Source organism: Anser cygnoides, chromosome 29, assembly GCF_040182565.1.
Source record: "Anser cygnoides isolate HZ-2024a breed goose chromosome 29, Taihu_goose_T2T_genome, whole genome shotgun sequence".
In the NCBI taxonomy this organism is placed as follows: Eukaryota; Metazoa; Chordata; class Aves; order Anseriformes; family Anatidae; genus Anser; species Anser cygnoides.
In genome coordinates, this window is record NC_089901.1 from 2,754,909 (window position 1) to 2,782,268 (window position 27,360).

The following is a 27,360-nucleotide window of genomic DNA, read 5'->3' on the forward strand; positions in this document are numbered from 1 at the left end:
CACAGTCCAATCGCTTCTTAAATTCAGACAGGGTTGGTGCAGTGACTACGTCCCTGGGGAGCCTGTTCCACCATGCGACCACCCTCTCGGTGAAGAACCTCTTCCTGATGTCCAGCCTAAGCTTCCCCCGCCTCAGCTTAACACCATTCCCGCGGGTCCTATCACTGCTGTTTACGCTGAATAGGTCACCTGCCTCTCCACTCCCCTTCGCGAGGAAGTTGTAGAACGCGACGAGGATTAGTCGGCCCTCTGAGAACCCTGGGATGAATCCCCTCAGGCCCCATAGACTCATATGCATCCAGGGTGGGCTTGGCTGGGAGGTTTTTGTTACTGCAGTCACGGCCCTCCAACTCTGGGCCCCTTGGGTCCCAGAGCCCATCACTGCTCTTGAAGACAGAGGCGACAAAGGCATTAAATGTCTCTGCTTCACCTGTGTCCCTGCTTGTGAGGTGACCAGCCTCATCAAGTAACGGACCGATGTTTCCTCTAGTCCTCCTTTTGCTGTTAACATATTCAATACATATATTTATATATATATATATTTATATGTCTGTGTTGTCGCCCACAGTACTAGCCAGCTTCACCTCTGAGCTTTGGCCGCACGAATTTTCTCCCGACAGAGGCGAACAGCACCTCTGTAGCCCTGCCACGTCACCCGACCTCGCTTCCAGTGGCCACACGCTTTCTTTTTCCCCTTAAGCTCTAGAAGAAGATCCCTGCTCAGCCAAGCTGGCCTTCTGCCCCGCCTGCTTGACTTCCGACATTTTGGAATCGCCTGCTCCTGTGCTCTTAGGAGGTGGTGCTTAAAAAGATGGACCCCGATACCTTCCCAAGCAGCTTCTCAGGGGACCTTCCCAACTAGTTCCCTCAGCAGCCTGAAGTCTGCCCTCCCCGTGTCCAGAGTTCACAGAACTGGAGGGGTTGGAAGGGACCTCAAGAGACCATCGGGTCCAACCCCCCTGCCAAAAGCAGGTTTTGTGGCAGTTTTCCTCCTGTCACCAAAGATTTTAAACTCAACTGCTTCCTGATTGCCATGGCCAAGATGGCCGCCGATCACCACGTCCCATGGGGCTGTGGCCTCTCAGATTATTTTTGCCTATGTTGTCCTGGTTCCAGTTAGGACACAGTTAATTTTCCTCACAGGAGCTGGTAGGGTGCTATGTTTTGGATTAGGCTGAGAAGAGCGCTGGTAACATGCTGATGTTGTGATTGTCGCAGAGCAGTGTTTACACCAGGCCAAGGCCTTTTCGGCTTCTCGCTCTGTCCTGCCAGCGAGCAGGCTGGGGGTGCAGCAGGAGCTGGGAGGGGACAGACCCAGGACAGCTGACCCAAACTGGCCAAAGGGGTATTCCATACCATCTGGCGTCATGCTAAACAATATATGGGGGTGGCTGGCCGGGGTGGGGGGCCGGCTGCTCGGGGATAGGCTGGGCATCGGTCAGCGGGTGGTGGGCAATTGCACTGTGCATCACTTGTTTCGTACACATTATTGGTAGGAGTACTATTATTATTATTATTATTATTATTATTATTATTATTATTCCTGTCTTAATAAACTGTCTTTATCTCAACTCACAGGCTTCACTTTCCCGTTTCTCTCCCCTATCCCAGAGAGGGAGGGGGGAAGGTGGGCGAACGGCTGTGTGGGGTTCAGCTGCCGGCCGGGTTAAACCACAGCACAGTGTTCTTCTTTTGGCATCACACTGCCCACCACATCCCACAGACCCCAGGAAAAGCCCCGAACCAGACATGGGTGTGCAGGATCTCCCCTCCAGTAGCTGGTATCAGGCCTTGGCCCTCCTGCTTCATCAAAATATTTCTCATCACAGTGCCTTTGACTATCTGTAATCATGGCCTCCAATTATCTGCTCTAACAAGTTCTTGGGGAGACTCTCTTAGTAACGGCCCTCAGCGGGGCCCGTTAACACTCCAAGTCACTTCAGCTTTTTCTTCTGACTTTACTTTCTCAATCGCTTGCATCATTCTCCTCTCGGTACCTGAGCTTCATAAATTCAGCACCAAAATACACCGTGGAACTCATTAAAATGAAGAAACTCCTAACGCTTCTTACATAGTTTTGTTCAAGACTTGTACAGCTAATTGGAGAGCTTTCATGGTGTAGTTAAGGAGGAAGATTTCAAAGAGCACCTAATAAAATTTTTTTCTCATCTTAAAGGGTGCGTTTAGTTTAATTTCGGTTTGGAGCATTTCAGTTCACTAATTGATATTGATCCAGGGTGTCTCCTTTGGGGAACTGCATAGATAGGAAAAGCAGACTCTTGAGATCTGACACTGCATGGACAACCTTGCTCCTCCCCACCCCAGCCCTGACATTTCTCCCATTGTCTACTTGGTGCTTGCACCACTTTTCCTTACACCACACTTCTGCACCAAAGTCTGCAGCTGGATGTTACAGCTCCTTTGCACCAGCTCCCACCTGCTTTCCTTAGACACCTGGCTGCACTCAGGTGCAGAAGGGTTTTTCCTATTTCCAGCCAAAGAACGTGAAAACACGCTGCAATTATCCAGAAAACAAAGCAAGCTCATCGTGTATGCCTCCTGTGACGTTTACCTTCACAAAAGAATGACTGTAGAAGTATTTTATACTGATAGACAGGCAATTAAAAATGATAGTGTTATTATTAATCCATATCATATGAACTCAATGAGAAATGATGAGGATCTTGGTAAGGAAACAATTAGACAGACTGCTGATAGATGGACAAGCTGGGCTGCTTCTACCTGAAGCTCAAAGCAGCAACTGGGTCTGTGAGAGCAGTCTAATGATCAAAGAGTAAGGGGAGGGCAAACCAGGAGAACCAAGGGAAGTGCATAGGTCCAGACAGGCGGCTGGAAAGGGGACATTCAGCAGGGTCTGTTTAATCAAAACTTGTGGATGTGCCTGGAAGGTGAGGGAGCACACCATGCTAGACAAAGCGATGACAATGCAAGTACAGGTGAACTTCAGGATTTCTTCTCCAGCGATGAATATACATCCTGAAAATTCACATTTCTTCATGATAGAAATTACACACAAAGCGTGTAATGTTTTATAAAAAGGATTGAAACATTTGAGGTGACGAGTAGTTGCTCTTTTACCCAAGTACTAAAGAAATTACTGGGTATTCAGGCAGAGCTCTGCTGTCAAGACAGTAAGCAAGCAGGACATGCGAGAGACCAGAGCCCTTTGGAGGATGCAGATGGAGCCAGGTGGAGATACCAGAGCATGTCCACTGCCAGCAGTGGTCTTTGTCCCAATAACGCCAGCCCAGCCCAACACATGAGACCCCTTCAAAGACAACACCCTTGTTCAGTGGGTTCTTGGGATTCACCTAAAGTTGAAATGGCCACTGGAAGACCCAATATACTCTCCCTTATTCCTAGTTAGCAGCTGAACAGCCATTTACCATCAGGGGTCATCTGTGGCAATCTCAGGCTGAAAGACTCAAGAGCAGGACACTTCAAAGGGCTGAGGCAGAACCCATCAGCTTACCCCAGTTTGTGAATCATCCCCTTCCAACAGGGATATGAAAGTAAATAGTGTGAAATGACCCGTCAGGTCAATGCACAGAGTACGGGACAGTCCTACATACTGTGCTGTAGTGGTAGAAGGCAAAAAGCATTGCATTGTGCCTCTGTGATTCAGATAATCACAGGTTATCTGAAAAATCACGTTGGACGATTTCCTGTACTTATTTTTCTTTATTATTATTTCCCAGGTATTTCTCCTTCTTCTTCTTCTTTCTTCTTCTTCTTCTTCTTCTTCTTCTTCTTCTTCTTCTTCTTCTTCTCCTTCTTCTTCTCCTTCTCCTTTCTACTAATTATTCTTTTTTTTCCCCTCATTCTTTCATTTTCCTTTAGAACGAGGCTTCCAGTAGAGATAACGAAAATAAAGAAAGCATCAGAACTTCACTGGTCTCAGCTGCCATCTCTTCCCATCTCCTCTGGAGCTGGGGGAGCAGCTCCAGCATGCAGGAGGGGCTCGGGTCCAAGAGCCCAGCTGCCACATGGAGGAGCAGCCCCGGTGGCCCTCGGGGCTCCACCTCACTGCCCGCTGGGCTCTGCCTCTCTGCTGCCTTTGGGTCGGGGCTGCTGCTTCCCTGGAGCCGTGGCCATGGCCAGCAGCAGGACGTGGCCTTTTCACTGCTGCTCTCTTTCGGCTTCCACATTGTGATTCTTGTCCCTGGATAAGCCCTCAGATCTCATGTATGTTGGTGACACTCCTGTTGTCTCTACAGTGACATCCCTGTGGCTGCAGGCAGCAGCAGGCAATGTGCAGCCCCGGGTCACAGCTGGCCTCCCTGCTAGCAGCACAGTAACAAAAGGGGCTGCTCAGGGCAAACCCAGAAGCCTGGAAGCCTCTTCCAAATGTGGCCTGGAGCTATTAAAGAAATGTGTGGACTTGGTGCTAAGGGCCGTGCTTTTGTGGTGGGCCTGGTAGTGTTAGCTGACGGCTGGACTTGAGCTGAAGGGCCTTTTCCAACCGCAGCGGTTCTGTGACTCTTTCATTGAGTAGGCACCAGGCAGTCACCGGGCCCAGGGAAAAGACGTCCTTGGTAGCCTCCAAGTTAGCTCAGCGTCACGGCACCGAGTCACTTGGAAGGAGCTGCTGGAATAATGAGACAAGAACCCGGTTCTATTAAGATATATATTGATGTTTTGAGGAGTGCTGCGTGGCTAGCAGCACCACAGCTGTCGAAATCTCCGTCCTGACGTTCTGTTACGCCTTGACGCCAGGATCATGATGGTCTGAGCTGCCAGGCATCTGACCATGGGTTCCACATCCTTCCCTGAAGACCGGAGGACTGCCAAAGAAAGAAGAGCAGAGATGAAAACCCACTCCTTGCAGAGATCCCCAGGCATCCCCTGCAGACCATGCCAGCCCCACTCGACTCTTCCCTTTCGACACTCAACCCTTTCAGCAGCACTGCCCAACTCCAGGCTGGGAGGGCATTCCCTGACATGCCGGGCTCCCCCGTCTCCTCTCCCTCCTTCCTATGCCTGCGTTGCTCCTCCGCCCCGAAGCATTTCCCTGGAGCAGGGCAAGGCATGGGGGCCTCTGCCCCTGTCCCCCCAGCCCTAGCACACACACCACTGCCCTCACTCACCGCTGATGATTTCATTCTGCTTCTCCTCGCTCTGGTCCCCGGAGTAGCGCGCAGCAAGCCCTAGACACAGAGTTCCCATCAGAGCCCCGCTCCCCAGCACGCTCCCAGCAGCGCAGCCCCTGGCCTGGCCAGCCAGGCTGTGCCCCCTCCTGCACCCCAGCAAGGTCATTGCCCGAGGGGGGCTGGAGCAAGGGCCCAGTCGGGGGGCTCTGGGGGCAACAGGGCTGCGCCTCGCTGCCAGGGCAGTGCCTGGGGCTGCCAAAGGCTGCCCAAAGAGGGACCCAGGGGCTGGGCTCACCAATGAACCTGACGGCCTCAAGTCGCAAGACGGTCTGCGAGTCCTGCAGGTAGGGCTGGCTCTGCTGCAGGTATTCTTCTACTCTGCCTCCGTCCTGCTGCAGCTGGAGAGAGAACACAAGGTCACGGGGCTTGCAGACCCTCCCCAGGGTCTCCTCCAGCATCCTGGGGGCAGGGAGGGCAGAGGGGCCTGCAGAAGAGCCCCCTGGGGCTCTGTGCTGGAAGGAAGGGAGCGAGGATGCGGCTGCAGGCAGCGGGCTCTGGCCGGGCACGTTTGCCCAGCTGGGGCTGGGGCCTGTGGGGTCGTCCTTACCAAGCACTCCCCGATCCTGCAGGTCTGTTTTGTCTGGGCCAAGTGCTTGAGTTCTTTGCGTCGCAGAAACTCTGCAGCGACGACGAGAGCTTCCCCAGAGGCCTGTGGAGCAGCAGAGGTTGGGACATGGCAGCACAGCCTTGGGAAGGAGACCCTCTGTCCCCTCCTCTTGGCAGGGCTGCGAGCCTTTCCCAGCGCGTTCCGGGAGGCTGTGGTGGGGGACGGCGTGCACGGGGTTCCATGGCCAGGGCAAGGACACGGGACAGCCGCCATCGGAGGCAGCTCACGCTGCCGGCCAGGGATCCCCCAGAGCATCCCTGTGGTGTCGGCACACCCTCGCCCACGTAACTGGTCAGCTCTGAGATCTGTACCTTTGCTACGCTCTCACTCTGGTCTCTCATCCGAAAGTAGAGTGGGAGAAGGCTGCTGTGCACTGTCCTCTTCAGTGCCCTCTTCCTTTGCCGCAGCACAGCCTCCGTCACGGCTTGGAAGAGGCAGATGGAGTGCTCCCGCACCTGGCTGGACTCCTGGCAGGGAGGAGGACAGGATGAATTTCAGCAACAGCTGCTGCCCGCCCATGGGGAGCAGGGGCATTAGCGTGGCTGACGCGAAGGGAGATCGCAGAACTGGGAGATGCTTCGGCGCTGGATCCTTCCCAGAGGAGCTGCTCAGCAGCCCTGCCGGGGCAGCTGCAAGGCCTGGTGCCCGTGAAAGGCAACGCAGTCGGTTGCCAGCACAGGCTGCCCGCCAGCCACCCCACTTTCGCCACCGGCCGCACCAGCCATGTCCAAGCAGAGCTCCCCAGCGGCTGGGCTGACGAGGAGACTGGCGAGGCCCTGCCTGAGTGCTGCCCACAGGGCCGGGCTGAAGGGCAGCCCTCATTACAGGGGGCCCAGCTGAGGGCTCGGGCTCCCGCAGCACACTTACGTGGTCAAAGAGTGGCAGGAGCTTCTCAGCCAGCTGCAGAGCCGTGCGACCGGCCTCTCTCCTCTCCACACGAGCCATCACGTTCCGCAGCACAAGCAGGGCCTTCAGCACGACGTCTGCGTTGGTGTCCTGCAGGGCCTCCAGGATGTCTGGCAGCACGACCTGAATTTTTCTTGCCTGTAGGAAAGACACAGTTTCCCTTCCGTGAAGCCGTGAGAGACCACCCTGGGCAAAGGGCTCTGGTTCCTGAGCACCAGCCTCCTGCCTTGCTTCCTGGCAGCTGGCATGGCAATCGCCTCCTGCAAGCAGTGGCCGCGGGCGCACTACAGGGATGCGGGGAGAGCAACGGGGAGGGACGGGAGGGCAGAAGAGCAAAGCCCCAGGCTGCCAACATGGCTTTGCTTGACGATGGCCCGCTCACCTTCTCAGGGCTCTCTGACACGGTGGAGAGCCCTTTGAGAGCCATCAAGCGCATCGCTGGGCTTGGGTGCTTCAGGTAACTCTGCAGGTGCACTGGGTTACCAAACTCCTCTTCCGAAACGTGATTCTGGGCCAGCATCTGCAAGAAAGAGCAGGGGGAGCCTGGCAGGGCCTGCAGGGCTCCCTGCAGCCTCTTCTTCTCCCGCCTTTGGGCAGGGATGGAGCAGCGCGAGCTGGCACCAAAGGCACCAGGCGCGGCTGGTTACGGGGGCTTGCCGGCCCTGCCGGCCCCAGGGACGATGTGTCCGTACGCCCTGGGGGAGCTGGCAGGTTGGGGGTAGATGGGGACAGGGCTGTGCCTGTGTGCCTGAAGGGCCACGCGCAGCCCTGCTGGGAGCAAGGTTTCATCTGGGAACTCACAGCCAAGCGACGGATGCAGGTGTCTTCTGTGACCGCGGTGCACCAGTTGCGCAGTGGCAAGTCTTCCATCAGCGCGTTTAAAACCTTCTCCAAGGTCTGTGGCATTGCCAGGACCACCTCCCACATGCCCAGGGCAGTGCTGCAAGCACAGAATACTCTGTCAGTGGGGCTGCCTCAGCCGCAGGGCCACGGCCCGGGCCAGCCCCGTAGGACCCAGGCTGTCCTGCAGCCCCTGTGACTTGGGGAGCGCTGGGGGCCCAGCCTGGGCAAGCAGGAAGGGTCTGAGCTGGCGTTCCCTGGGGGCAGGGGGGCTCTGGGCTGCCTTGGACAGCTGGGCTGCTGCAGCCCTGGCTGGCCCAGTGGGGCTGGAACACGTTGGTGGGATGGAGGGCTGTGCTCCTTGGGGATGCCCTGCCGTTTGCCATGGCTCTGGCAAGCAGAGAGTCTCCAGGTGCATCTCCCGACGTGGAACAAGCCCTCAAGGATGTTAAGGCCAGGACCTGTCACTTGGCGGAGAGAACTGCAGCAGGTTCTTGACTTCTTCCCTGGACATCAGGTTGGTCAGCTGGAGAAGCAGGGAGTCCAGGCAGCGCCGCGCTGATGCCGTGTGGATGCTGTCCAGGTTTTTCCTGATGCGCTCCATGATCGTTGGCACCTGGGGGGACAAGGTGGGAATGGTGTGTCCACCGGACTGCAGCCATTTCCACAGCTGCCACTGAAACCTTGGCCCCTTCCATTGCTCTCTGCTGCCTTCACGTGGCTTCTGGAGCCCAAGAGACCTCGATGTGCGAGGGAGGCAAGGAGGGAGGGAGGGATGGAGGAACAACGCCTGAAAGAGCTCAAGGGCAGGGCAATGGCCACAGGCCACTTACATCTGTCAGCCAGTACTTGGGGTCCTCCAAGGCTGTGTCCAGCACGCTGCAGGCGCCCTGCTTGTCATGGACGCTGGAGTCTTGTAAAGCTTCAAGGGCTGTGAGGATGATGTCCAGCCTCTCAGAAGGGAAGAGGTATCCTCCAAACGCCTGTGGGAAGGAGGAGGGGAGGGAGGACATGCCGCACTGAGTGTCCCAAGGGTGCTGCTTAGCTGAGCAGCAAGGGCAGCTCCGGAGAGAGGGCCCTCAGGGGGAGGGAGTGAGGATGGGGCGTACGGGGACAGAGTGCTGGCCCTGCAGGTAACCAGGGCTTGCTGGTGGCCAGGAGGGCTGGAGCTGCTGCCGGGACACAGGGGAGCAGCCTTCGCATAGCCCCAGCTTCGGGACAAGAGGAACCCTCTCACCAGGGCGAGGGAGGCCGTGCCAGCCCCAGCGGTTCTGGACCCCTTTGCTCACACGAGTTGCCTGCTGATGCTACGGACAAGATTCCCAGCAAGGCCAGAGCTCATTACCTCGGCAATCTCACAGGGAAAGGACATTACAATCAATGGAAATGTCGCATCCTTCAAACTCTTGTGTGTCTCTGCGTAATTTTCCATGTCCTTTGTCAGCGAGCATTCTAAACAGGGGGAACACCGAAGAGTCAGTAGGGAAGAGCATCTTTGCCAACAAGCTTGCCAAATGGTGAAAAGCACTTTCACTAGGAATGGCTGAGGAGGGAGGCTCAGACCCATGCTGAGGAGAGTGGTGGGCAGGGATGTAAAGCACAGGGTGACGGCTGCTGGGAGCAAGAGGGACCTCAGGGATGATGCAGAAGGAGGAGAAGCAATGGCGCTGGGTGCCGTGGGGGTAGCAGCGTGTCACAGACCCCTTCTGCTCGGGGTCGGGATGTGCAGGAAGCTCCCTGCCATCTGCTTGCAAGACGGCAGGGAGCAAACAGTCAAGGAGAATTCTGGAGGGCGTCACCATCCCTGGTGATGCACGGCTGGCTCTGCTGTTCACTCCTCAGGGAAGATGTGGTTTGGGAAGTGGCAATCGATTGATGGCTTAGACTGGGGAATACCGCGAAACGGCGTGGTAGGTGAGCTGGGGAGGGTTGAGAAGGACAGCAGCAGAGAACTGCTCCTGGACATGAGGTGAGCGTTTAGCTTCTGTGGAAAACGATAGCCAGAGTCCTGCGGGAAGCTGCTGTGAGGAGCAGAGGAGGTCAGGGACCCTGGCAGACTTTCATGGACAGCCTCCACCAAGCAAAAGAACAATCCTTCACAATACTCGGGGAAAAGAAGCAGACATACCAGCAGATGTCTGTGTGCAGACGGACGCTGCCCACCACACCTTCTCTTACCTCTTCCATCTGAGATGATTTTGTAGAAGCGAAAAAGAGCATCAAAAGCTGTGCAACTGACGGAATCTGTGCCACAGCTGACAATGAAGAGGTGGCCCAGCAGCTGGCCCAGGATGGGGATGTAGAGCTTTCTGAGATCTTTGTGGCTGTCCTTGTGTTTTTCATTGTAGTCTGAGATCTGGGGGAGGGAGGGAGGAGAGACAAAGGGCTTAGTGGAGGCAGAGCCGGCCCCTGAGAGAGCAGGGCCTGGGGAGGGAAGAGCAGGGGCAAAGGAGGGACGAAGAGCCTTGCTTCAGGGTGCTGAGGCCCTCACATGCACCCAGGCTTGCCTCGCAGGCACCCCTGAGTGGCAGGATGCTCTGGGATGCACGAAAGGGTCGGGAATTCCTTGTTCCTTACCTTGGCCACAAAATGTGAGAGGATGAAGTCACTCAGCCTCTCAATCCTCGTCACAGCTCTCTCACACACAGATGAGTTTTTGGAGCCAGCAAAGTCCAGCAGCACCTGCAAGGAGAGAAGTTGCTGGGCTGACAGGGGTCTGCAAATGTGACCTGAGAGGATTCTTTGGAAATTCTTTGCAAATGCCAAACCTCCAAGATATTCTGCAACTCTGCGCTGATGCTGGCGGTGGGACAGTTGCGTACGAAGGCCGCCAGCATGGGGTCCATGGCATTCATAGTCTGCAAGGAGGACAGATGATCACTGAATTATTTCTGTGGCCCTTCTCAGCCCCAGGAGCTGGCTCTGAGCCCCTCTGGAGCCCAGGGGTGGCTTTGGGGCTAAAAAGCTGCTGCGTGCAGACCTCCTGCAGCACAGGATCAGGCCAGGGAAGGGGAAGGGGAAGAAGGGATGAGGCTGGGAAAGCAAATCTGGGCCCCGGCCCTGCACTGGTCTCCAGTTGTCTCAGCACGGGGAAGCAAGGCAGCAGCTCAGCAGGACTGGGGGTGCCGGTACCTCGCCCAGCACATACCTTGGTGTAGAGCGCTCTTTTTCTCTCTGGCACATCCGACTCCGGAGGCAGAAAGAAGACGCTCCTGTAGCACGCGTTCCGGAGACTCTCCTTTTTGCCGTGCAGTGCTCTCGGCACGGTGTTGCTGAGGGAGAGAGAGAGAGGAGCCTGTTGGACGCAGTGCCTCGAGGCTTATGAAGGAGGACACGGACCTCCCTTGGCCAGGCATCCCTGGGAGGGACGGGCAGCCTCCCTGCCAGCTTCAGGGCCACCAGGACATTGCCCTGGGGATGTGCTGGCCCAACCAGGGGCTGGGCACTCACCTGAGGACGGCGATGGTCTCCATGGCCTTCTGCCGAAATTCTGTGCGCAAGCTGTCCATGGGCTCCTTTTCCAGCAGCGCCTGCAGAGCACAAGCGGGATGAGACCTTGCAGCCGCCGGCACCCAGCACCAGCAGAGCCAGCGCTGCCCCAGCCCCGGCCTCCCAGGGGGCTGGTGCCGGGGGTCTTGCCCCTTCCCCAACCCGCCGCACATCCTCTCACCATGATGTTCTCCACCAGCTTATTTTTGCGGCAGAAGGCATGCAAGTCCAGCGTCAAGCCCTTCTCCGAAACAGTTCTGCACAGAGCGCAGATTTTGCTGAGGAACAGCATCTTCTGCGCCTCCTTGTCCTGGCAGCCACAAAGACACCAACAGAGCGTTAGGGGGACACCCACGGCCAGCAGGACCAAAGCCTTGAGGGGTCTGGAGCTGTGTGGGACGCCCGGAGGCCACGGCTCTGCCCAGCCAGCAGCCCTCCAGCAGCCCCGCAGCAGAGCCGTGGCAGCGCCAGGAGCACGGCTGCGATGCAAGCGGTTGCCGTTACCTTTTCTGTGCCGCGGACATAAGCCTCGATGAATTCCACGGATGTGTCTTTGCACAGTTTCCTTGCCTTATCTGGAAAGGAGGAAAGCAAAGAGTGCTGCAGAGAGGGGCTGAATGCAGGAGTGAGGAGAGGAAGGGCCCCAGCCCCAGAAGGACGTGGGGAGGCCGCGAGGATGCCCAGAGGCTGCAGGAGCTCTGCTGGGAAGAGAGGCTGAGGGAGCTGGGCTTGTGGAGCCCGGAGAAGGCTGCGGGGGGACCTCGCTGCGGCCTCCCAGTGCCCAAAGGGGCCTCCGGGAAAGCTGGGGGGGATCTTCATCAGGGAGTGCAGCGACAGGACAAGGGGTGACGGCTTTAACCTAAAAGAGGGCAGGTTTCTTTCGGTCAGGGAGGGATTTCTATCCTTCACGCCCAGGGTGGTGAGGCCCTGGCGCAGGCTGCGGTGCCCCCTCCCTGGCGCTGCCCACGGCCAGGTTGGGTGGGCTTTGGGCAGCCTGGGCTGGGGGGAGGCGTCGTGATCGCTGACGTCCCCCCCAGCCCAAAGCGTCCTGGGATTCTGTGGTGCTGTGGAGGAAGCTCAGCACCGTCGGGCCCACCCGCCGGGTTAGCCAGGAAAGGAGTCCTGGAGTCAAGCAGGGGTCTCGCTGTCCCCAACCCTCCCCACCCCATCCCCGTGACCCTGACTCACTGGGATCCAGCAGCTGCGACTCGTCCTTGCTGTCCGCTGCCGGGCTGCTTTCCGCTGCCGGGCTGCTTTCCGCTGCCGGGCTGCTTTCCGCTGCCGGGCTGCTTTCCGCTGCCGGGCTGCTTTCCGCTGCCGGGCTGCTTTCCGCGGCCGGGCTGCTGCCCTCTGCCAGCAAGCTGTCCTCTGCTGGCCGGCTGCTGCCCTCAGAAGACCAGGTCTCCTGCCAGGCCAGCCTGGGCTTCTTGGGGGGCATGCCTCCCTCCTCATCGGATTCAGAAGGAGACTTTGGCTTGCGAACACGGCCCTTCAGGATAAAACGGCGGCTCCTGTGGGCGGGCGGTTGCGGCATTGCGGGACGTGGGCTGTGCTCGGGGACTCCTCGAAGGCCCTGTGCTCCTGCCCTGTCCGTCACTGCCGTGCACCGACACTGAGGGTCCGAGCCACGGCTGCACTCTTATAAGGCGGACCCCTGGGGTGTCATCAGGTGATGTCACAAAGGGTCCCAGTGTGACACGCGCCTGGGCTGGGTGGGTCCCGGGCGTCCGGGCGCCGTACGTTCGCGGGCGGCACCAAGCTGGGCAGGAGGGTTGATCCGCTTGAGGGCAGGAAGGCTCTGCAGAGGGATCCGGACAGGCTGGATCGACGGGCCGCATCCAGCTGCGTGGCATTCAAGGCCAAATGCTGGGCGCCACACTTGGAATCCTAGAATATCCCGAGCTGGAAAGGGGCAGACCTGAAGGGATGAAAGACACGGTCTCCTGATGGCTCTTGAGCAGAAGGCGCCCCGAGACACGCGCCTCAAGCCAGCCAGCAATTGGCCACTGCGCAAAGCTCATCATTAGCGTTGTAGCCAAGTTAATTTATCTCCACCTTGCTCACCTGGCATCAGCCAATTTTTCACCCTAAACAGCATGTATTTATCTAGCTGTACAACGGACATTTTGTCCAGAAGGATACTGAGAGAAACAGTATTGAAAACTTGATGGAAATCCAAAACCTGGCTTCCCTTGGTCAACTAGATGGGTGATGTTGTCATAAAAGGAAATTAAGTTTGTTAAACAGGACTTTCCCCTCATGAACCTTGGTAGGCTGTGACCAATGACTGCGTTGTCTTTCAGGTGTTTTTCAGTAACGCCCAGGACAGTTTTCTCCATATTTTCACTAGGCTCTGAAGAGAGACTGGCAGGTCCGTAATTATCAGGCTCTTCTTTCTTGCCCTTCTTGAAAGCTGTCACAACGATTGCCAGCCTAGTGTCAACTTGGACCTCTCTGGGCTCCCAAGACCATTGAAAAATAATTGAGAGAGGTCTCACAAGGACATTATCATAGAATCATAGAATCGTAGAATATCCCGAGTTGGAAGGGACCCATAAGGACCATCTAGTCCAACTCTTGGCACCGCACAGGTCTGCCCAAAGTTTAGACCGTGTGACTAAGTGCACAGTCCAATCGCTTCTTAAATTCAGACAGGGTTGGTGCAGTGACTACGTCCCTGGGGAGCCTGTTCCACCATGCGACCACCCTCTCGGTGAAGAACCTCTTCCTGATGTCCAGCCTAAGCTTCCCCCGCCTCAGCTTAACACCATTCCCGCAGGTCCTATCACTGCTGTTTACGCTGAATAGGTCACCTGCCTCTCCACTCCCCTTCGCGAGGAAGTTGTAGAACGCGACGAGGATTAGTCGGCCCTCTGAGAACCCTGGGATGAATCCCCTCAGGCCCCATAGACTCATATGCATCCAGGGTGGGCTTGGCTGGGAGGTTTTTGTTACTGCAGTCACGGCCCTCCAACTCTGGGCCCCTTGGGTCCCAGAGCCCATCACTGCTCTTGAAGACAGAGGCGACAAAGGCATTAAATGTCTCTGCTTCACCTGTGTCCCTGCTTGTGAGGTGACCAGCCTCATCAAGTAACGGACCGATGTTTCCTCTAGTCCTCCTTTTGCTGTTAACATATTCAATACATATATTTATATATATATATATTTATATGTCTGTGTTGTCGCCCACAGTACTAGCCAGCTTCACCTCTGAGCTTTGGCCGCACGAATTTTCTCCCGACAGAGGCGAACAGCACCTCTGTAGCCCTGCCACGTCACCCGACCTCGCTTCCAGTGGCCACACGCTTTCTTTTTCCCCTTAAGCTCTAGAAGAAGATCCCTGCTCAGCCAAGCTGGCCTTCTGCCCCGCCTGCTTGACTTCCGACATTTTGGAATCGCCTGCTCCTGTGCTCTTAGGAGGTGGTGCTTAAAAAGATGGACCCCGATACCTTCCCAAGCAGCTTCTCAGGGGACCTTCCCAACTAGTTCCCTCAGCAGCCTGAAGTCTGCCCTCCCCGTGTCCAGAGTTCACAGAACTGGAGGGGTTGGAAGGGACCTCAAGAGACCATCGGGTCCAACCCCCCTGCCAAAAGCAGGTTTTGTGGCAGTTTTCCTCCTGTCACCAAAGATTTTAAACTCAACTGCTTCCTGATTGCCATGGCCAAGATGGCCGCCGATCACCACGTCCCATGGGGCTGTGGCCTCTCAGATTATTTTTGCCTATGTTGTCCTGGTTCCAGTTAGGACACAGTTAATTTTCCTCACAGGAGCTGGTAGGGTGCTATGTTTTGGATTAGGCTGAGAAGAGCGCTGGTAACATGCTGATGTTGTGATTGTCGCAGAGCAGTGTTTACACCAGGCCAAGGCCTTTTCGGCTTCTCGCTCTGTCCTGCCAGCGAGCAGGCTGGGGGTGCAGCAGGAGCTGGGAGGGGACAGACCCAGGACAGCTGACCCAAACTGGCCAAAGGGGTATTCCATACCATCTGGCGTCATGCTAAACAATATATGGGGGTGGCTGGCCGGGGTGGGGGGCCGGCTGCTCGGGGATAGGCTGGGCATCGGTCAGCGGGTGGTGGGCAATTGCACTGTGCATCACTTGTTTCATACACATTATTGGTAGGAGTACTATTATTATTATTATTATTATTATTGTTATTATTATTTTCCTGTCTTAATAAACTGTCTTTATCTCAACTCACAGGCTTCACTTTCCCGTTTCTCTCCCCTATCCCAGAGAGGGAGGGGGGAAGGTGGGCGAACGGCTGTGTGGGGTTCAGCTGCCGGCCGGGTTAAACCACAGCACAGTGTTCTTCTTTTGGCATCACACTGCCCACCACATCCCACAGACCCCAGGAAGAGCCCCGAACCAGACATGGGTGTGCAGGATCTCCCCTCCAGTAGCTGGTATCAGGCCTTGGCCCTCCTGCTTCATCAAAATATTTCTCATCACAGTGCCTTTGACTATCTGTAATCATGGCCTCCAATTATCTGCTCTAACAAGTTCTTGGGGAGACTCTCTTAGTAACGGCCCTCAGCGGGGCCCGTTAACACTCCAAGTCACTTCAGCTTTTTCTTCTGACTTTACTTTCTCAATCGCTTGCATCATTCTCCTCTCGGTACCTGAGCTTCATAAATTCAGCACCAAAATACACCGTGGAACTCATTAAAATGAAGAAACTCCTAACGCTTCTTACATAGTTTTGTTCAAGACTTGTACAGCTAATTGGAGAGCTTTCATGGTGTAGTTAAGGAGGAAGATTTCAAAGAGCACCTAATAAAATTTTTTTCTCATCTTAAAGGGTGCGTTTAGTTTAATTTCGGTTTGGAGCATTTCAGTTCACTAATTGATATTGATCCAGGGTGTCTCCTTTGGGGAACTGCATAGATAGGAAAAGCAGACTCTTGAGATCTGACACTGCATGGACAACCTTGCTCCTCCCCACCCCAGCCCTGACATTTCTCCCATTGTCTACTTGGTGCTTGCACCACTTTTCCTTACACCACACTTCTGCACCAAAGTCTGCAGCTGGATGTTACAGCTCCTTTGCACCAGCTCCCACCTGCTTTCCTTAGACACCTGGCTGCACTCAGGTGCAGAAGGGTTTTTCCTATTTCCAGCCAAAGAACGTGAAAACACGCTGCAATTATCCAGAAAACAAAGCAAGCTCATCGTGTATGCCTCCTGTGACGTTTACCTTCACAAAAGAATGACTGTAGAAGTATTTTATACTGATAGACAGGCAATTAAAAATGATAGTGTTATTATTAATCCATATCATATGAACTCAATGAGAAATGATGAGGATCTTGGTAAGGAAACAATTAGACAGACTGCTGATAGATGGACAAGCTGGGCTGCTTCTACCTGAAGCTCAAAGCAGCAACTGGGTCTGTGAGAGCAGTCTAATGATCAAAGAGTAAGGGGAGGGCAAACCAGGAGAACCAAGGGAAGTGCATAGGTCCAGACAGGCGGCTGGAAAGGGGACATTCAGCAGGGTCTGTTTAATCAAAACTTGTGGATGTGCCTGGAAGGTGAGGGAGCACACCATGCTAGACAAAGCGATGACAATGCAAGTACAGGTGAACTTCAGGATTTCTTCTCCAGCGATGAATATACATCCTGAAAATTCACATTTCTTCATGATAGAAATTACACACAAAGCGTGTAATGTTTTATAAAGAGGATTGAAACATTTGAGGTGACGAGTAGTTGCTCTTTTACCCAAGTACTAAAGAAATTACTGGGTATTCAGGCAGAGCTCTGCTGTCAAGACAGTAAGCAAGCAGGACATGCGAGAGACCAGAGCCCTTTGGAGGATGCAGATGGAGCCAGGTGGAGATACCAGAGCATGTCCACTGCCAGCAGTGGTCTTTGTCCCAATAACGCCAGCCCAGCCCAACACATGAGACCCCTTCAAAGACAACACCCTTGTTCAGTGGGTTCTTGGGATTCACCTAAAGTTGAAATGGCCACTGGAAGACCCAATATACTCTCCCTTATTCCTAGTTAGCAGCTGAACAGCCATTTACCATCAGGGGTCATCTGTGGCAATCTCAGGCTGAAAGACTCAAGAGCAGGACACTTCAAAGGGCTGAGGCAGAACCCATCAGCTTACCCCAGTTTGTGAATCATCCCCTTCCAACAGGGATATGAAAGTAAATAGTGTGAAATGACCCGTCAGGTCAATGCACAGAGTACGGGACAGTCCTACATACTGTGCTGTAGTGGTAGAAGGCAAAAAGCATTGCATTGTGCCTCTGTGATTCAGATAATCACAGGTTATCTGAAAAATCACATTGGACGATTTCCTGTACTTATTTTTCTTTATTATTATTTCCCAGGTACTATGATTTGATTTCTCCTTCTTCTTCTTCTCCTTCTTCTTCTTCTTCTTCTTCTTCTTCTTCTTCTTCTTCTTCTTCTTCTTCTTCTTCTTCTTCTTTCTTCTTCTTCTTCTTCTTCTTCTTCTTCTTCTCCTTCTTCTTCTTCTCCTTCTTCTTCTCCTTCTCCTTTCTACTAATTATTCTTTTTTTTCCCCTCATTCTTTCATTTTCCTTTAGAACGAGGCTTCCAGTAGAGATAACGAAAATAAAGAAAGCATCAGAACTTCACTGGTCTCAGCTGCCATCTCTTCCCATCTCCTCTGGAGCTGGGGGAGCAGCTCCAGCATGCAGGAGGGGCTCGGGTCCAAGAGCCCAGCTGCCACATGGAGGAGCAGCCCCGGTGGCCCTCGGGGCTCCACCTCACTGCCCGCTGGGCTCTGCCTCTCTGCTGCCTTTGGGTCGGGGCTGCTGCTTCCCTGGAGCCGTGGCCATGGCCAGCAGCAGGACGTGGCCTTTTCACTGCTGCTCTCTTTCGGCTTCCACATTGTGATTCTTGTCCCTGGATAAGCCCTCAGATCTCATGTATGTTGGTGACACTCCTGTTGTCTCTACAGTGACATCCCTGTGGCTGCAGGCAGCAGCAGGCAATGTGCAGCCCCGGGTCACAGCTGGCCTCCCTGCTAGCAGCACAGTAACAAAAGGGGCTGCTCAGGGCAAACCCAGAAGCCTGGAAGCCTCTTCCAAATGTGGCCTGGAGCTATTAAAGAAATGTGTGGACTTGGTGCTAAGGGCCGTGCTTTTGTGGTGGGCCTGGTAGTGTTAGCTGACGGCTGGACTTGAGCTGAAGGGCCTTTTCCAACCGCAGCGGTTCTGTGACTCTTTCATTGAGTAGGCACCAAGCAGTCACCGGGCCCAGGGAAAAGACGTCCTTGGTAGCCTCCAAGTTAGCTCAGCGTCACGGCACCGAGTCACTTGGAAGGAGCTGCTGGAATAATGAGACAAGAACCCGGTTCTATTAAGATATATATTGATGTTTTGAGGAGTGCTGCGTGGCTAGCAGCACCACAGCTGTCGAAATCTCCGTCCTGACGTTCTGTTACGCCTTGACGCCAGGATCATGATGGTCTGAGCTGCCAGGCATCTGACCATGGGTTCCACATCCTTCCCTGAAGACCGGAGGACTGCCAAAGAAAGAAGAGCAGAGATGAAAACCCACTCCTTGCAGAGATCCCCAGGCATCCCCTGCAGACCATGCCAGCCCCACTCGACTCTTCCCTTTCGACACTCAACCCTTTCAGCAGCACTGCCCAACTCCAGGCTGGGAGGGCATTCCCTGACATGCCGGGCTCCCCCGTCTCCTCTCCCTCCTTCCTATGCCTGCGTTGCTCCTCCGCCCCGAAGCATTTCCCTGGAGCAGGGCAAGGCATGGGGGCCTCTGCCCCTGTCCCCCCAGCCCTAGCACACACACCACTGCCCTCACTCACCGCTGATGATTTCATTCTGCTTCTCCTCGCTCTGGTCCCCGGAGTAGCGCGCAGCAAGCCCTAGACACAGAGTTCCCATCAGAGCCCCGCTCCCCAGCACGCTCCCAGCAGCGCAGCCCCTGGCCTGGCCAGCCAGGCTGTGCCCCCTCCTGCACCCCAGCAAGGTCATTGCCCGAGGGGGGCTGGAGCAAGGGCCCAGTCGGGGGGCTCTGGGGGCAACAGGGCTGCGCCTCGCTGCCAGGGCAGTGCCTGGGGCTGCCAAAGGCTGCCCAAAGAGGGACCCAGGGGCTGGGCTCACCAATGAACCTGACGGCCTCAAGTCGCAAGACGGTCTGGGAGTCCTGCAGGTAGGGCTGGCTCTGCTGCAGGTATTCTTCTACTCTGCCTCCGTCCTGCTGCAGCTGGAGAGAGAACACAAGGTCACGGGGCTTGCAGACCCTCCCCAGGGTCTCCTCCAGCATCCTGGGGGCAGGGAGGGCAGAGGGGCCTGCAGAAGAGCCCCCTGGGGCTCTGTGCTGGAAGGAAGGGAGCGAGGATGCGGCTGCAGGCAGCGGGCTCTGGCCGGGCACGTTTGCCCAGCTGGGGCTGGGGCCTGTGGGGTCGTCCTTACCAAGCACTCCCCGATCCTGCAGGTCTGTTTTGTCTGGGCCAAGTGCTTGAGTTCTTTGCGTCGCAGAAACTCTGCAGCGACGACGAGAGCTTCCCCAGAGGCCTGTGGAGCAGCAGAGGTTGGGACATGGCAGCACAGCCTTGGGAAGGAGACCCTCTGTCCCCTCCTCTTGGCAGGGCTGCGAGCCTTTCCCAGCGCGTTCCGGGAGGCTGTGGTGGGGGACGGCGTGCACGGGGTTCCATGGCCAGGGCAAGGACACGGGACAGCCGCCATCGGAGGCAGCTCACGCTGCCGGCCAGGGATCCCCCAGAGCATCCCTGTGGTGTCGGCACACCCTCGCCCACGTAACTGGTCAGCTCTGAGATCTGTACCTTTGCTACGCTCTCACTCTGGTCTCTCATCCGAAAGTAGAGTGGGAGAAGGCTGCTGTGCACTGTCCTCTTCAGTGCCCTCTTCCTTTGCCGCAGCACAGCCTCCGTCACGGCTTGGAAGAGGCAGATGGAGTGCTCCCGCACCTGGCTGGACTCCTGGCAGGGAGGAGGACAGGATGAATTTCAGCAACAGCTGCTGCCCGCCCATGGGGAGCAGGGGCATTAGCGTGGCTGACGCGAAGGGAGATCGCAGAACTGGGAGATGCTTCGGCGCTGGATCCTTCCCAGAGGAGCTGCTCAGCAGCCCTGCCGGGGCAGCTGCAAGGCCTGGTGCCCGTGAAAGGCAACGCAGTCGGTTGCCAGCACAGGCTGCCCGCCAGCCACCCCGCTTTCGCCACCGGCCGCACCAGCCATGTCCAAGCAGAGCTCCCCAGCGGCTGGGCTGACGAGGAGACTGGCGAGGCCCTGCCTGAGTGCTGCCCACAGGGCCGGGCTGAAGGGCAGCCCTCATTACAGGGGGCCCAGCTGAGGGCTCGGGCTCCCGCAGCACACTTACGTGGTCAAAGAGTGGCAGGAGCTTCTCAGCCAGCTGCAGAGCCGTGCGACCGGCCTCTCTCCTCTCCACACGAGCCATCACGTTCCGCAGCACAAGCAGGGCCTTCAGCACGACGTCTGCGTTGGTGTCCTGCAGGGCCTCCAGGATGTCTGGCAGCACGACCTGAATTTTTCTTGCCTGTAGGAAAGACACAGTTTCCCTTCCGTGAAGCCGTGAGAGACCACCCTGGGCAAAGGGCTCTGGTTCCTGAGCACCAGCCTCCTGCCTTGCTTCCTGGCAGCTGGCATGGCAATCGCCTCCTGCAAGCAGTGGCCGCGGGCGCACTACAGGGATGCGGGGAGAGCAACGGGGAGGGACGGGAGGGCAGAAGAGCAAAGCCCCAGGCTGCCAACATGGCTTTGCTTGACGATGGCCCGCTCACCTTCTCAGGGCTCTCTGACACGGTGGAGAGCCCTTTGAGAGCCATCAAGCGCATCGCTGGGCTTGGGTGCTTCAGGTAACTCTGCAGGTGCACTGGGTTACCAAACTCCTCTTCCGAAACGTGATTCTGGGCCAGCATCTGCAAGAAAGAGCAGGGGGAGCCTGGCAGGGCCTGCAGGGCTCCCTGCAGCCTCTTCTTCTCCCGCCTTTGGGCAGGGATGGAGCAGCGCGAGCTGGCACCAAAGGCACCAGGCGCGGCTGGTTACGGGGGCTTGCCGGCCCTGCCGGCCCCAGGGACGATGTGTCCGTACGCCCTGGGGGAGCTGGCGGGTTGGGGGTAGATGGGGACAGGGCTGTGCCTGTGTGCCTGAAGGGCCACGCGCAGCCCTGCTGGGAGCAAGGTTTCATCTGGGAACTCACAGCCAAGCGACGGATGCAGGTGTCTTCTGTGACCGCGGTGCACCAGTTGCGCAGTGGCAAGTCTTCCATCAGCGCGTTTAAAACCTTCTGCAAGGTCTGCGGCATTGCCAGGACCACCTCCCACATGCCCAGGGCAGTGCTGCAAGCACAGAATACTCTGTCAGTGGGGCTGCCTCAGCCGCAGGGCCACGGCCCGGGCCAGCCCCGTAGGACCCAGGCTGTCCTGCAGCCCCTGTGACTTGGGGAGCGCTGGGGGCCCAGCCTGGGCAAGCAGGAAGGGTCTGAGCTGGCGTTCCCTGGGGGCAGGGGGGCTCTGGGCTGCCTTGGACAGCTGGGCTGCTGCAGCCCTGGCTGGCCCAGTGGGGCTGGAAAACATGGGTGGGATGGAGGGCTGTGCTGGTGGAGTGACAGGCTGCTGACCTGTCACTTGGCGGGGAGAACTGCAGCAGGTTCTTGACTTCTTCCCTGGACATCAGGTTGGTCAGCTGGAGAAGCAGGGAGTCCAGGCAGCGCCGCGCTGATGCCGTGTGGATGCTGTCCAGGTTTTTTCTGATGCGCTCCATGATCATTGGCACCTGGGGGGACAAGGTGGGAATGGTGTGTCCACCGGACTGCAGCCATTTCCACAGCTGCCACTGAAACCTTGGCCCCTTCCATTGCTCTCTGCTGCCTTCACGTGGCTTCTGGAGCCCAAGAGACCTCGATGTGCGAGGGAGGCAAGGAGGGAGGGAGGGATGGAGGAACAACGCCTGAAAGAGCTCAAGGGCAGGGCAATGGCCACAGGCCACTTACATCTGTCAGCCAGTACTTGGGGTCCTCCAAGGCTGTGTCCAGCACGCTGCAGGCGCCCTGCTTGTCATGGATGCTGGAGTCTGGTAAAGCTTCAAGGGCTGTGAGGATGATGTCCAGCCTCTCAGAAGGGAAGAGGTATCCTCCAAACGCCTGTGGGAAGGAGGAGGGGAGGGAGGACATGCCGCACTGAGTGTCCCAAGGGTGCTGCTTAGCTGAGCAGCAAGGGCAGCTCCGGAGAGAGGGCCCTCAGGGGGAGGGAGTGAGGATGGGGCGTACGGGGACAGAGTGCTGGCCCTGCAGGTAACCAGGGCTTGCTGGTGGCCAGGAGGGCTGGAGCTGCTGCCGGGACACAGGGGAGCAGCCTTCGCATAGCCCCAGCTTCGGGACAAGAGGAACCCTCTCACCAGGGCGAGGGAGGCCGTGCCAGCCCCAGCGGTTCTGGACCCCTTTGCTCACACGAGTTGCCTGCTGATGCTACGGACAAGATTCCCAGCAAGGCCAGAGCTCATTACCTTGGCAATATCACAGGGAGTGGACATTACAGTGAAAGGAAATGCTGTATCCTTCAAATTCTTGCGTCTCTCTGCGTAATTTTCCATGTCCTTTGTCAGCGAGCATTCTAAACAGGGGGAACACCGAAGAGTCAGTAGGGAAGAGCATCTTTGCCAACAAGCTTGCCAAATGGTGAAAAGCACTTTCACTAGGAATGGCTGAGGAGGGAGGCTCAGACCCCTCAGTAGGTGAGGAGAGCGGTGGGCAGGGATGTAAAGCACAGGGTGACGGCTGCTGGGAGCAAGAGGGACCTCAGGGATGATGCAGAAGGAGGAGAAGCAATGGCGCTGGGTGCCGTGGGGGTAGCAGCGTGTCACAGACCCCTTCTGCTCGGGGTCGGGATGTGCAGGAAGCTCCCTGCCATCTGCTTGCAAGACGGCAGGGAGCAAACAGTCAAGGAGAATTCTGGAGGGCGTCACCATCCCTGGTGATGCACGGCTGGCTCTGCTGTTCACTCCTCAGGGAAGATGTGGTTTGGGAAGTGGCAATCGATTGATGGCTTAGACTGGGGAATACCGCGAAACGGCGTGGTAGGTGAGCTGGGGAGGGTTGAGAAGGACAGCAGCAGAGAACTGCTCCTGGACATGAGGTGAGCGTTTAGCTTCTGTGGAAAACGATAGCCAGAGTCCTGCGGGAAGCTGCTGTGAGGAGCAGAGGAGGTCAGGGACCCTGGCAGACTTTCATGGACAGCCTCCACCAAGCAAAAGAACAATCCTTCACAATACTCGGGGAAAAGAAGCAGACATACCAGCAGATGTCTGTGTGCAGACGGACGCTGCCCACCACACCTTCTCTTACCTCTTCCATCTGAGATGATTTCGTAGAAGCGAAAAAGAGCACCCAAAGCTGTGCAACTGACGGAATCTTTGCCACTGCTGACAATGAAGAGGTGGCCCAGCAGCTGGCCCAGGATGGGGATGTAGAGCTCTCTGGGATCATCGTGGCTGTCCTTGTGTTTTTCATTGTAGTCTGAGATCTGGGGGAGGGAGGGAGGAGAGACAAAGGGCTTAGTGGAGGCAGAGCCGGCCCCTGAGAGAGCAGGGCCTGGGGACGGAAGAGCAGGGGCAAAGGAGGATTCTCTGGCATGCAGGAAAGGGTGGAGGGTTCCTTGTTCCTTACGTCGGCCACAAAATACGACAGGATGAAATCACTCAGCCTCTCAATCCTCGTCACAGCTCTCTCACGCACAGTTGAGTTTCTGGAGCCTGCAAAGTCCAGCAGCACCTGCAAGGAGAGAAGTTGCTGGGCTGACAGGGGTCTGCAAATGTGACCTGAGAGGATTCTTTGGAAATTCTTTGCAAATGCCAAACCTCCAAGATATTCTGCAACTCTGCGCTGATGCTGGCGGTGGGACAGTTGCGTACGAAGGCCGCCAGCATGGGGTCCATGGCATTCATAGTCTGCAAGGAGGACAGATGATCACTGAATTATTTCTGTGGCCCTTCTCAGCCCCAGGAGCTGGCTCTGAGCCCCTCTGGAGCCCAGGGGTGGCTTTGGGGCTAAAAAGCTGCTGCGTGCAGACCTCCTGCAGCACTGGATCAGGCCAGGGAAGGGGAAGGGGAAGAAGGGATGAGGCTGGGAAAGCAAATCTGGGCCCCGGCCCTGCACTGGTCTCCAGTTGTCTCAGCACGGGGAAGCAAGGCAGCAGCTCAGCAGGACTGGGGGTGCCGGTACCTCGCCCAGCACATACCTTGGTGTAGAGCGCTCTTTCTGTCTCTGGCACATCCGACTCCGGAGGCAGAAAGAAGACGCTCCTGTAGCACGCATGCCGGAGACTCTCCTTTTTGCCATCCAGTGCTGTCACCACGGTGTTGCTGAGGGAGAGAGAGAGAGGAGCCTGTTGGACGCAGTGCCTCGAGGCTTATGAAGGAGGACACGGACCTCCCTTGGCCAGGCATCCCTGGGAGGGACGGGCAGCCTCCCTGCCAGCTTCAGGGCCACCAGGACATTGCCCTGGGGATGTGCTGGCCCAACCAGGGGCTGGGCACTCACCTGAGGATGGCGATGGTCTCCATGGCCTTCTGCCGAAATTCTGTGTTCAAGCTGTCCATGGGCTCCTTTTCCAGCAGCGCCTGCAGAGCACAAGCGGGATGAGACCTTGCAGCCGCCGGCACCCAGCACCAGCAGAGCCAGCGCTGCCCCAGCCCCGGCCTCCCAGGGGGCTGGTGCCGGGGGTCTTGCCCCTTCCCCAACCCGCCGCACATCCTCTCACCATGATGTTCTCCACCAGCTTATTTTTGCGGCAGAAGGCATGCAAGTCCAGCGTCAAGCCCTTCTCCGAAACAGTTCTGCACAGAGCGCAGATTTTGCTGAGGAACAGCATCTTCTGCGCCTCCTTGTCCTGGCAGCCACAAAGACACCAACAGAGCGTTAGGGGGACACCCACGGCCAGCAGGACCAAAGCCTTGAGGGGTCTGGAGCTGTGTGGGACGCCCGGAGGCCACGGCTCTGCCCAGCCAGCAGCCCTCCAGCAGCCCCGCAGCAGAGCCGTGGCAGCGCCAGGAGCACGGCTGCGATGCAAGCGGTTGCCGTTACCTTTTCTGTGCCGCGGACATAAGCCTCGATGAATTCCATGGCCGAATCTTTGCACAGTTTCCATGCCTTATCTGGAAAGGAGGAAAGCAAAGAGTGCTGCAGAGAGGGGCTGAATGCAGGAGTGAGGAGAGGAAGGGCCCCAGCCCCAGAAGGACGTGGGGAGGCCGCGAGGATGCCCAGAGGCTGCAGGAGCTCTGCTGGGAAGAGAGGCTGAGGGAGCTGGGCTTGTGGAGCCTGGAGAAGGCTGCGGGGGGACCTTGCTGGGGCCTCCCAGTGCCCAAAGGGGCCTCCAGGAAAGCTGGGGGGGATCTTCATCAGGGAGCGCAGCGACAGGACAAGGGGTGACGGCTTTAACCTAAAAGAGGGCAGGTTTCTTTCGGGCAGGGAGGGATTTCTATCCTTCACGCCCAGGGTGGTGAGGCCCTGGCGCAGGCTGCGGTGCCCCCTCCCTGGCGCTGCCCACGGCCAGGCTGGGTGGGCTTTGGGCAGCCTGGGCTGGGGGGAGGCGTCGTGATCGCTGACGTCCCCCCCAGCCCAAAGCGTCCTGGGATTCTGTGGTGCTGTGGAGGAAGCTCAGCACCGTCGGGCCCACCCGCCGGGTTAGCCAGGAAAGGAGTCCTGGAGTCAAGCAGGGGTCTCGCTGTCCCCAACCCTCCCCACCCCATCCCCGTGACCCTGACTCACTGGGATCCAGCAGCTGCGACTCGTCCTTGCTGTCCGCTGCCGGGCTGCTTTCCGCGGCCGGGCTGCTTTCCGCGGCCGGGCTGCTTTCCGCTGCCGGGCTGCTTTCCGCGGCCGGGCTGCTTTCCGCTGCCGGGCTGCTTTCCGCTGCCGGGCTGCTTTCCGCTGCCGGGCTGCTTTCCGCGGCCGGGCTGCTGCCCTCTGCCAGCAAGCTGTCCTCTGCTGGCCGGCTGCTGCCCTCAGAAGACCAGGTCTCCTGCCAGGCCAGCCTGGGCTTCTTGGGGGGCATGCCTCCCTCCTCATCGGATTCAGAAGGAGACTTTGGCTTGCGAACACGGCCCTTCAGGATAAAACGGCGGCTCCTGTGGGCGGGCGGTTGCGGCATTGCGGGACGTGGGCTGTGCTCGGGGACTCCTCGAAGGCCCTGTGCTCCTGCCCTGTCCGTCACTGCCGTGCACCGACACTGAGGGTCCGAGCCACGGCTGCACTCTTATAAGGCGGACCCCTGGGGTGTCATCAGGTGATGTCACAAAGGGTCCCAGTGTGACACGCGCCTGGGCTGGGTGGGTCCCGGGCGTCCGGGCGCCGTACGTTCGCGGGCGGCACCAAGCTGGGCAGGAGGGTTGATCCGCTTGAGGGCAGGAAGGCTCTGCAGAGGGATCCGGACAGGCTGGATCGACGGGCCGCATCCAGCTGCGTGGCATTCAAGGCCAAATGCTGGGCGCCACACTTGGAATCCTAGAATATCCCGAGCTGGAAAGGGGCAGACCTGAAGGGATGAAAGACACGGTCTCCTGATGGCTCTCGAGCAGAAGGCGCCCCGAGACACGCGCCTCAAGCCAGCCAGCAATTGGCCACTGCGCAAAGCTCATCATTAGCGTTGTAGCCAAGTTAATTTATCTCCACCTTGCTCACCTGGCATCAGCCAATTTTTCACCCTAAACAGCATGTATTTATCTAGCTGTACAACGGACATTTTGTCCAGAAGGATACTGAGAGAAACAGTATTGAAAACTTGATGGAAATCCAAAACCTGGCTTCCCTTGGTCAACTAGATGGGTGATGTTGTCATAAAAGGAAATTAAGTTTGTTAAACAGGACTTTCCCCTCATGAACCTTGGTAGGCTGTGACCAATGACTGCGTTGTCTTTCAGGTGTTTTTCAGTAACGCCCAGGACAGTTTTCTCCATATTTTTACTAGGCTCTGAAGAGAGACTGGCAGGTCCGTAATTATCAGGCTCTTCTTTCTTGCCCTTCTTGAAAGCTGTCACAACGATTGCCAGCCTAGTGTCAACTTGGACCTCTCTGGGCTCCCAAGACCATTGAAAAATAATTGAGAGAGGTCTCACAAGGACATTATCATAGAATCATAGAATCGTAGAATATCCCGAGTTGGAAGGGACCCATAAGGACCATCTAGTCCAACTCTTGGCACCGCACAGGTCTGCCCAAAGTTTAGACCGTGTGACTAAGTGCACAGTCCAATCGCTTCTTAAATTCAGACAGGGTTGGTGCAGTGACTACGTCCCTGGGGAGCCTGTTCCACCATGCGACCACCCTCTCGGTGAAGAACCTCTTCCTGATGTCCAGCCTAAGCTTCCC

The 27,360-nt window shown here is 56.9% G+C and overlaps 2 protein-coding genes across 6 annotated transcripts; both read right to left on the reverse strand.

Annotated features, from left to right (window-relative positions):
• Positions 1–3,820: 3,820 nt before the first annotated feature.
• Positions 3,821–26,546, reverse strand: LOC136787492 (maestro heat-like repeat-containing protein family member 7). 5 transcript variants are annotated; one of them, XM_066984774.1, is made up of 19 exons: positions 25,762–26,546; positions 25,078–25,148; positions 24,755–24,883; positions 24,535–24,614; positions 10,673–10,796; positions 10,293–10,382; positions 10,102–10,206; positions 9,703–9,880; positions 8,870–8,976; positions 8,358–8,507; positions 7,986–8,140; positions 7,486–7,624; positions 7,067–7,204; positions 6,646–6,822; positions 6,090–6,245; positions 5,719–5,820; positions 5,407–5,509; positions 5,109–5,168; positions 3,822–4,805 (listed from the first exon to the last, which is right to left on the reverse strand). In XM_066984774.1, the coding sequence occupies exons 1-19, from the start codon at positions 26,141–26,143 to the stop codon at positions 4,678–4,680; spliced, it is 2,574 nt and encodes an 857-aa protein (XP_066840875.1). In that variant the 5' UTR covers positions 26,144–26,546; the 3' UTR covers positions 3,822–4,677. The 5 variants fall into 5 exon arrangements, with proteins under 5 accessions (XP_066840877.1, XP_066840875.1, XP_066840878.1 ...); XM_066984775.1 differs by lacking the exons at positions 24,535–24,614; positions 24,755–24,883; positions 25,078–25,148; positions 25,762–26,546 and adding exons at positions 10,975–11,054; positions 11,195–11,323; positions 11,518–11,588; positions 12,202–13,282 and having other exon boundaries at positions 3,827–4,805; XM_066984776.1 differs by lacking the exon at positions 10,293–10,382 and having other exon boundaries at positions 3,821–4,805.
• LOC136787500 (maestro heat-like repeat-containing protein family member 6) lies at positions 17,546–22,471 on the reverse strand. Its single transcript, XM_066984800.1, has 10 exons — positions 21,991–22,471; positions 21,619–21,773; positions 21,199–21,337; positions 20,780–20,917; positions 20,359–20,535; positions 19,803–19,958; positions 19,432–19,533; positions 19,120–19,222; positions 18,822–18,881; positions 17,546–18,518 (listed from the first exon to the last, which is right to left on the reverse strand). The coding sequence occupies exons 1-10, from the start codon at positions 22,168–22,170 to the stop codon at positions 18,391–18,393; spliced, it is 1,338 nt and encodes a 445-aa protein (XP_066840901.1). The 5' UTR covers positions 22,171–22,471; the 3' UTR covers positions 17,546–18,390.
• Positions 26,547–27,360: the final 814 nt, after the last annotated feature.

Bases quoted from the DNA above. Each gene is read 5' to 3' on its own strand.
- LOC136787500 (XM_066984800.1), bottom strand. From the start codon at position 22,170: ATGTCCTCCCTCCCCTCCTCCTTCCCACAGGCGTTTGGAGGATACCTC. The intron at 21,774-21,990 runs GTAAGTGGCCTG...TTGTCCCCCCAG, and splicing joins CCAAGTACTGGCTGACAGAT to GTGCCAATGATCATGGAGCG. The intron at 19,959-20,358 runs GTAAGTGTGCTG...CCTCCCTGCCAG, and splicing joins TCCTGCCACTCTTTGACCAC to GAGTCCAGCCAGGTGCGGGA.
- LOC136787492 (XM_066984774.1), bottom strand. From the start codon at position 26,143: ATGCCGCAACCGCCCGCCCACAGGAGCCGCCGTTTTATCCTGAAGGGC. The intron at 6,823-7,066 runs GTGAGCGGGCCA...TCTTTCCTACAG, and splicing joins TGTCAGAGAGCCCTGAGAAG to GCAAGAAAAATTCAGGTCGT. The intron at 5,510-5,718 runs GTAAGGACGACC...TTCTCTCTCCAG, and splicing joins GCAGGATCGGGGAGTGCTTG to CTGCAGCAGGACGGAGGCAG.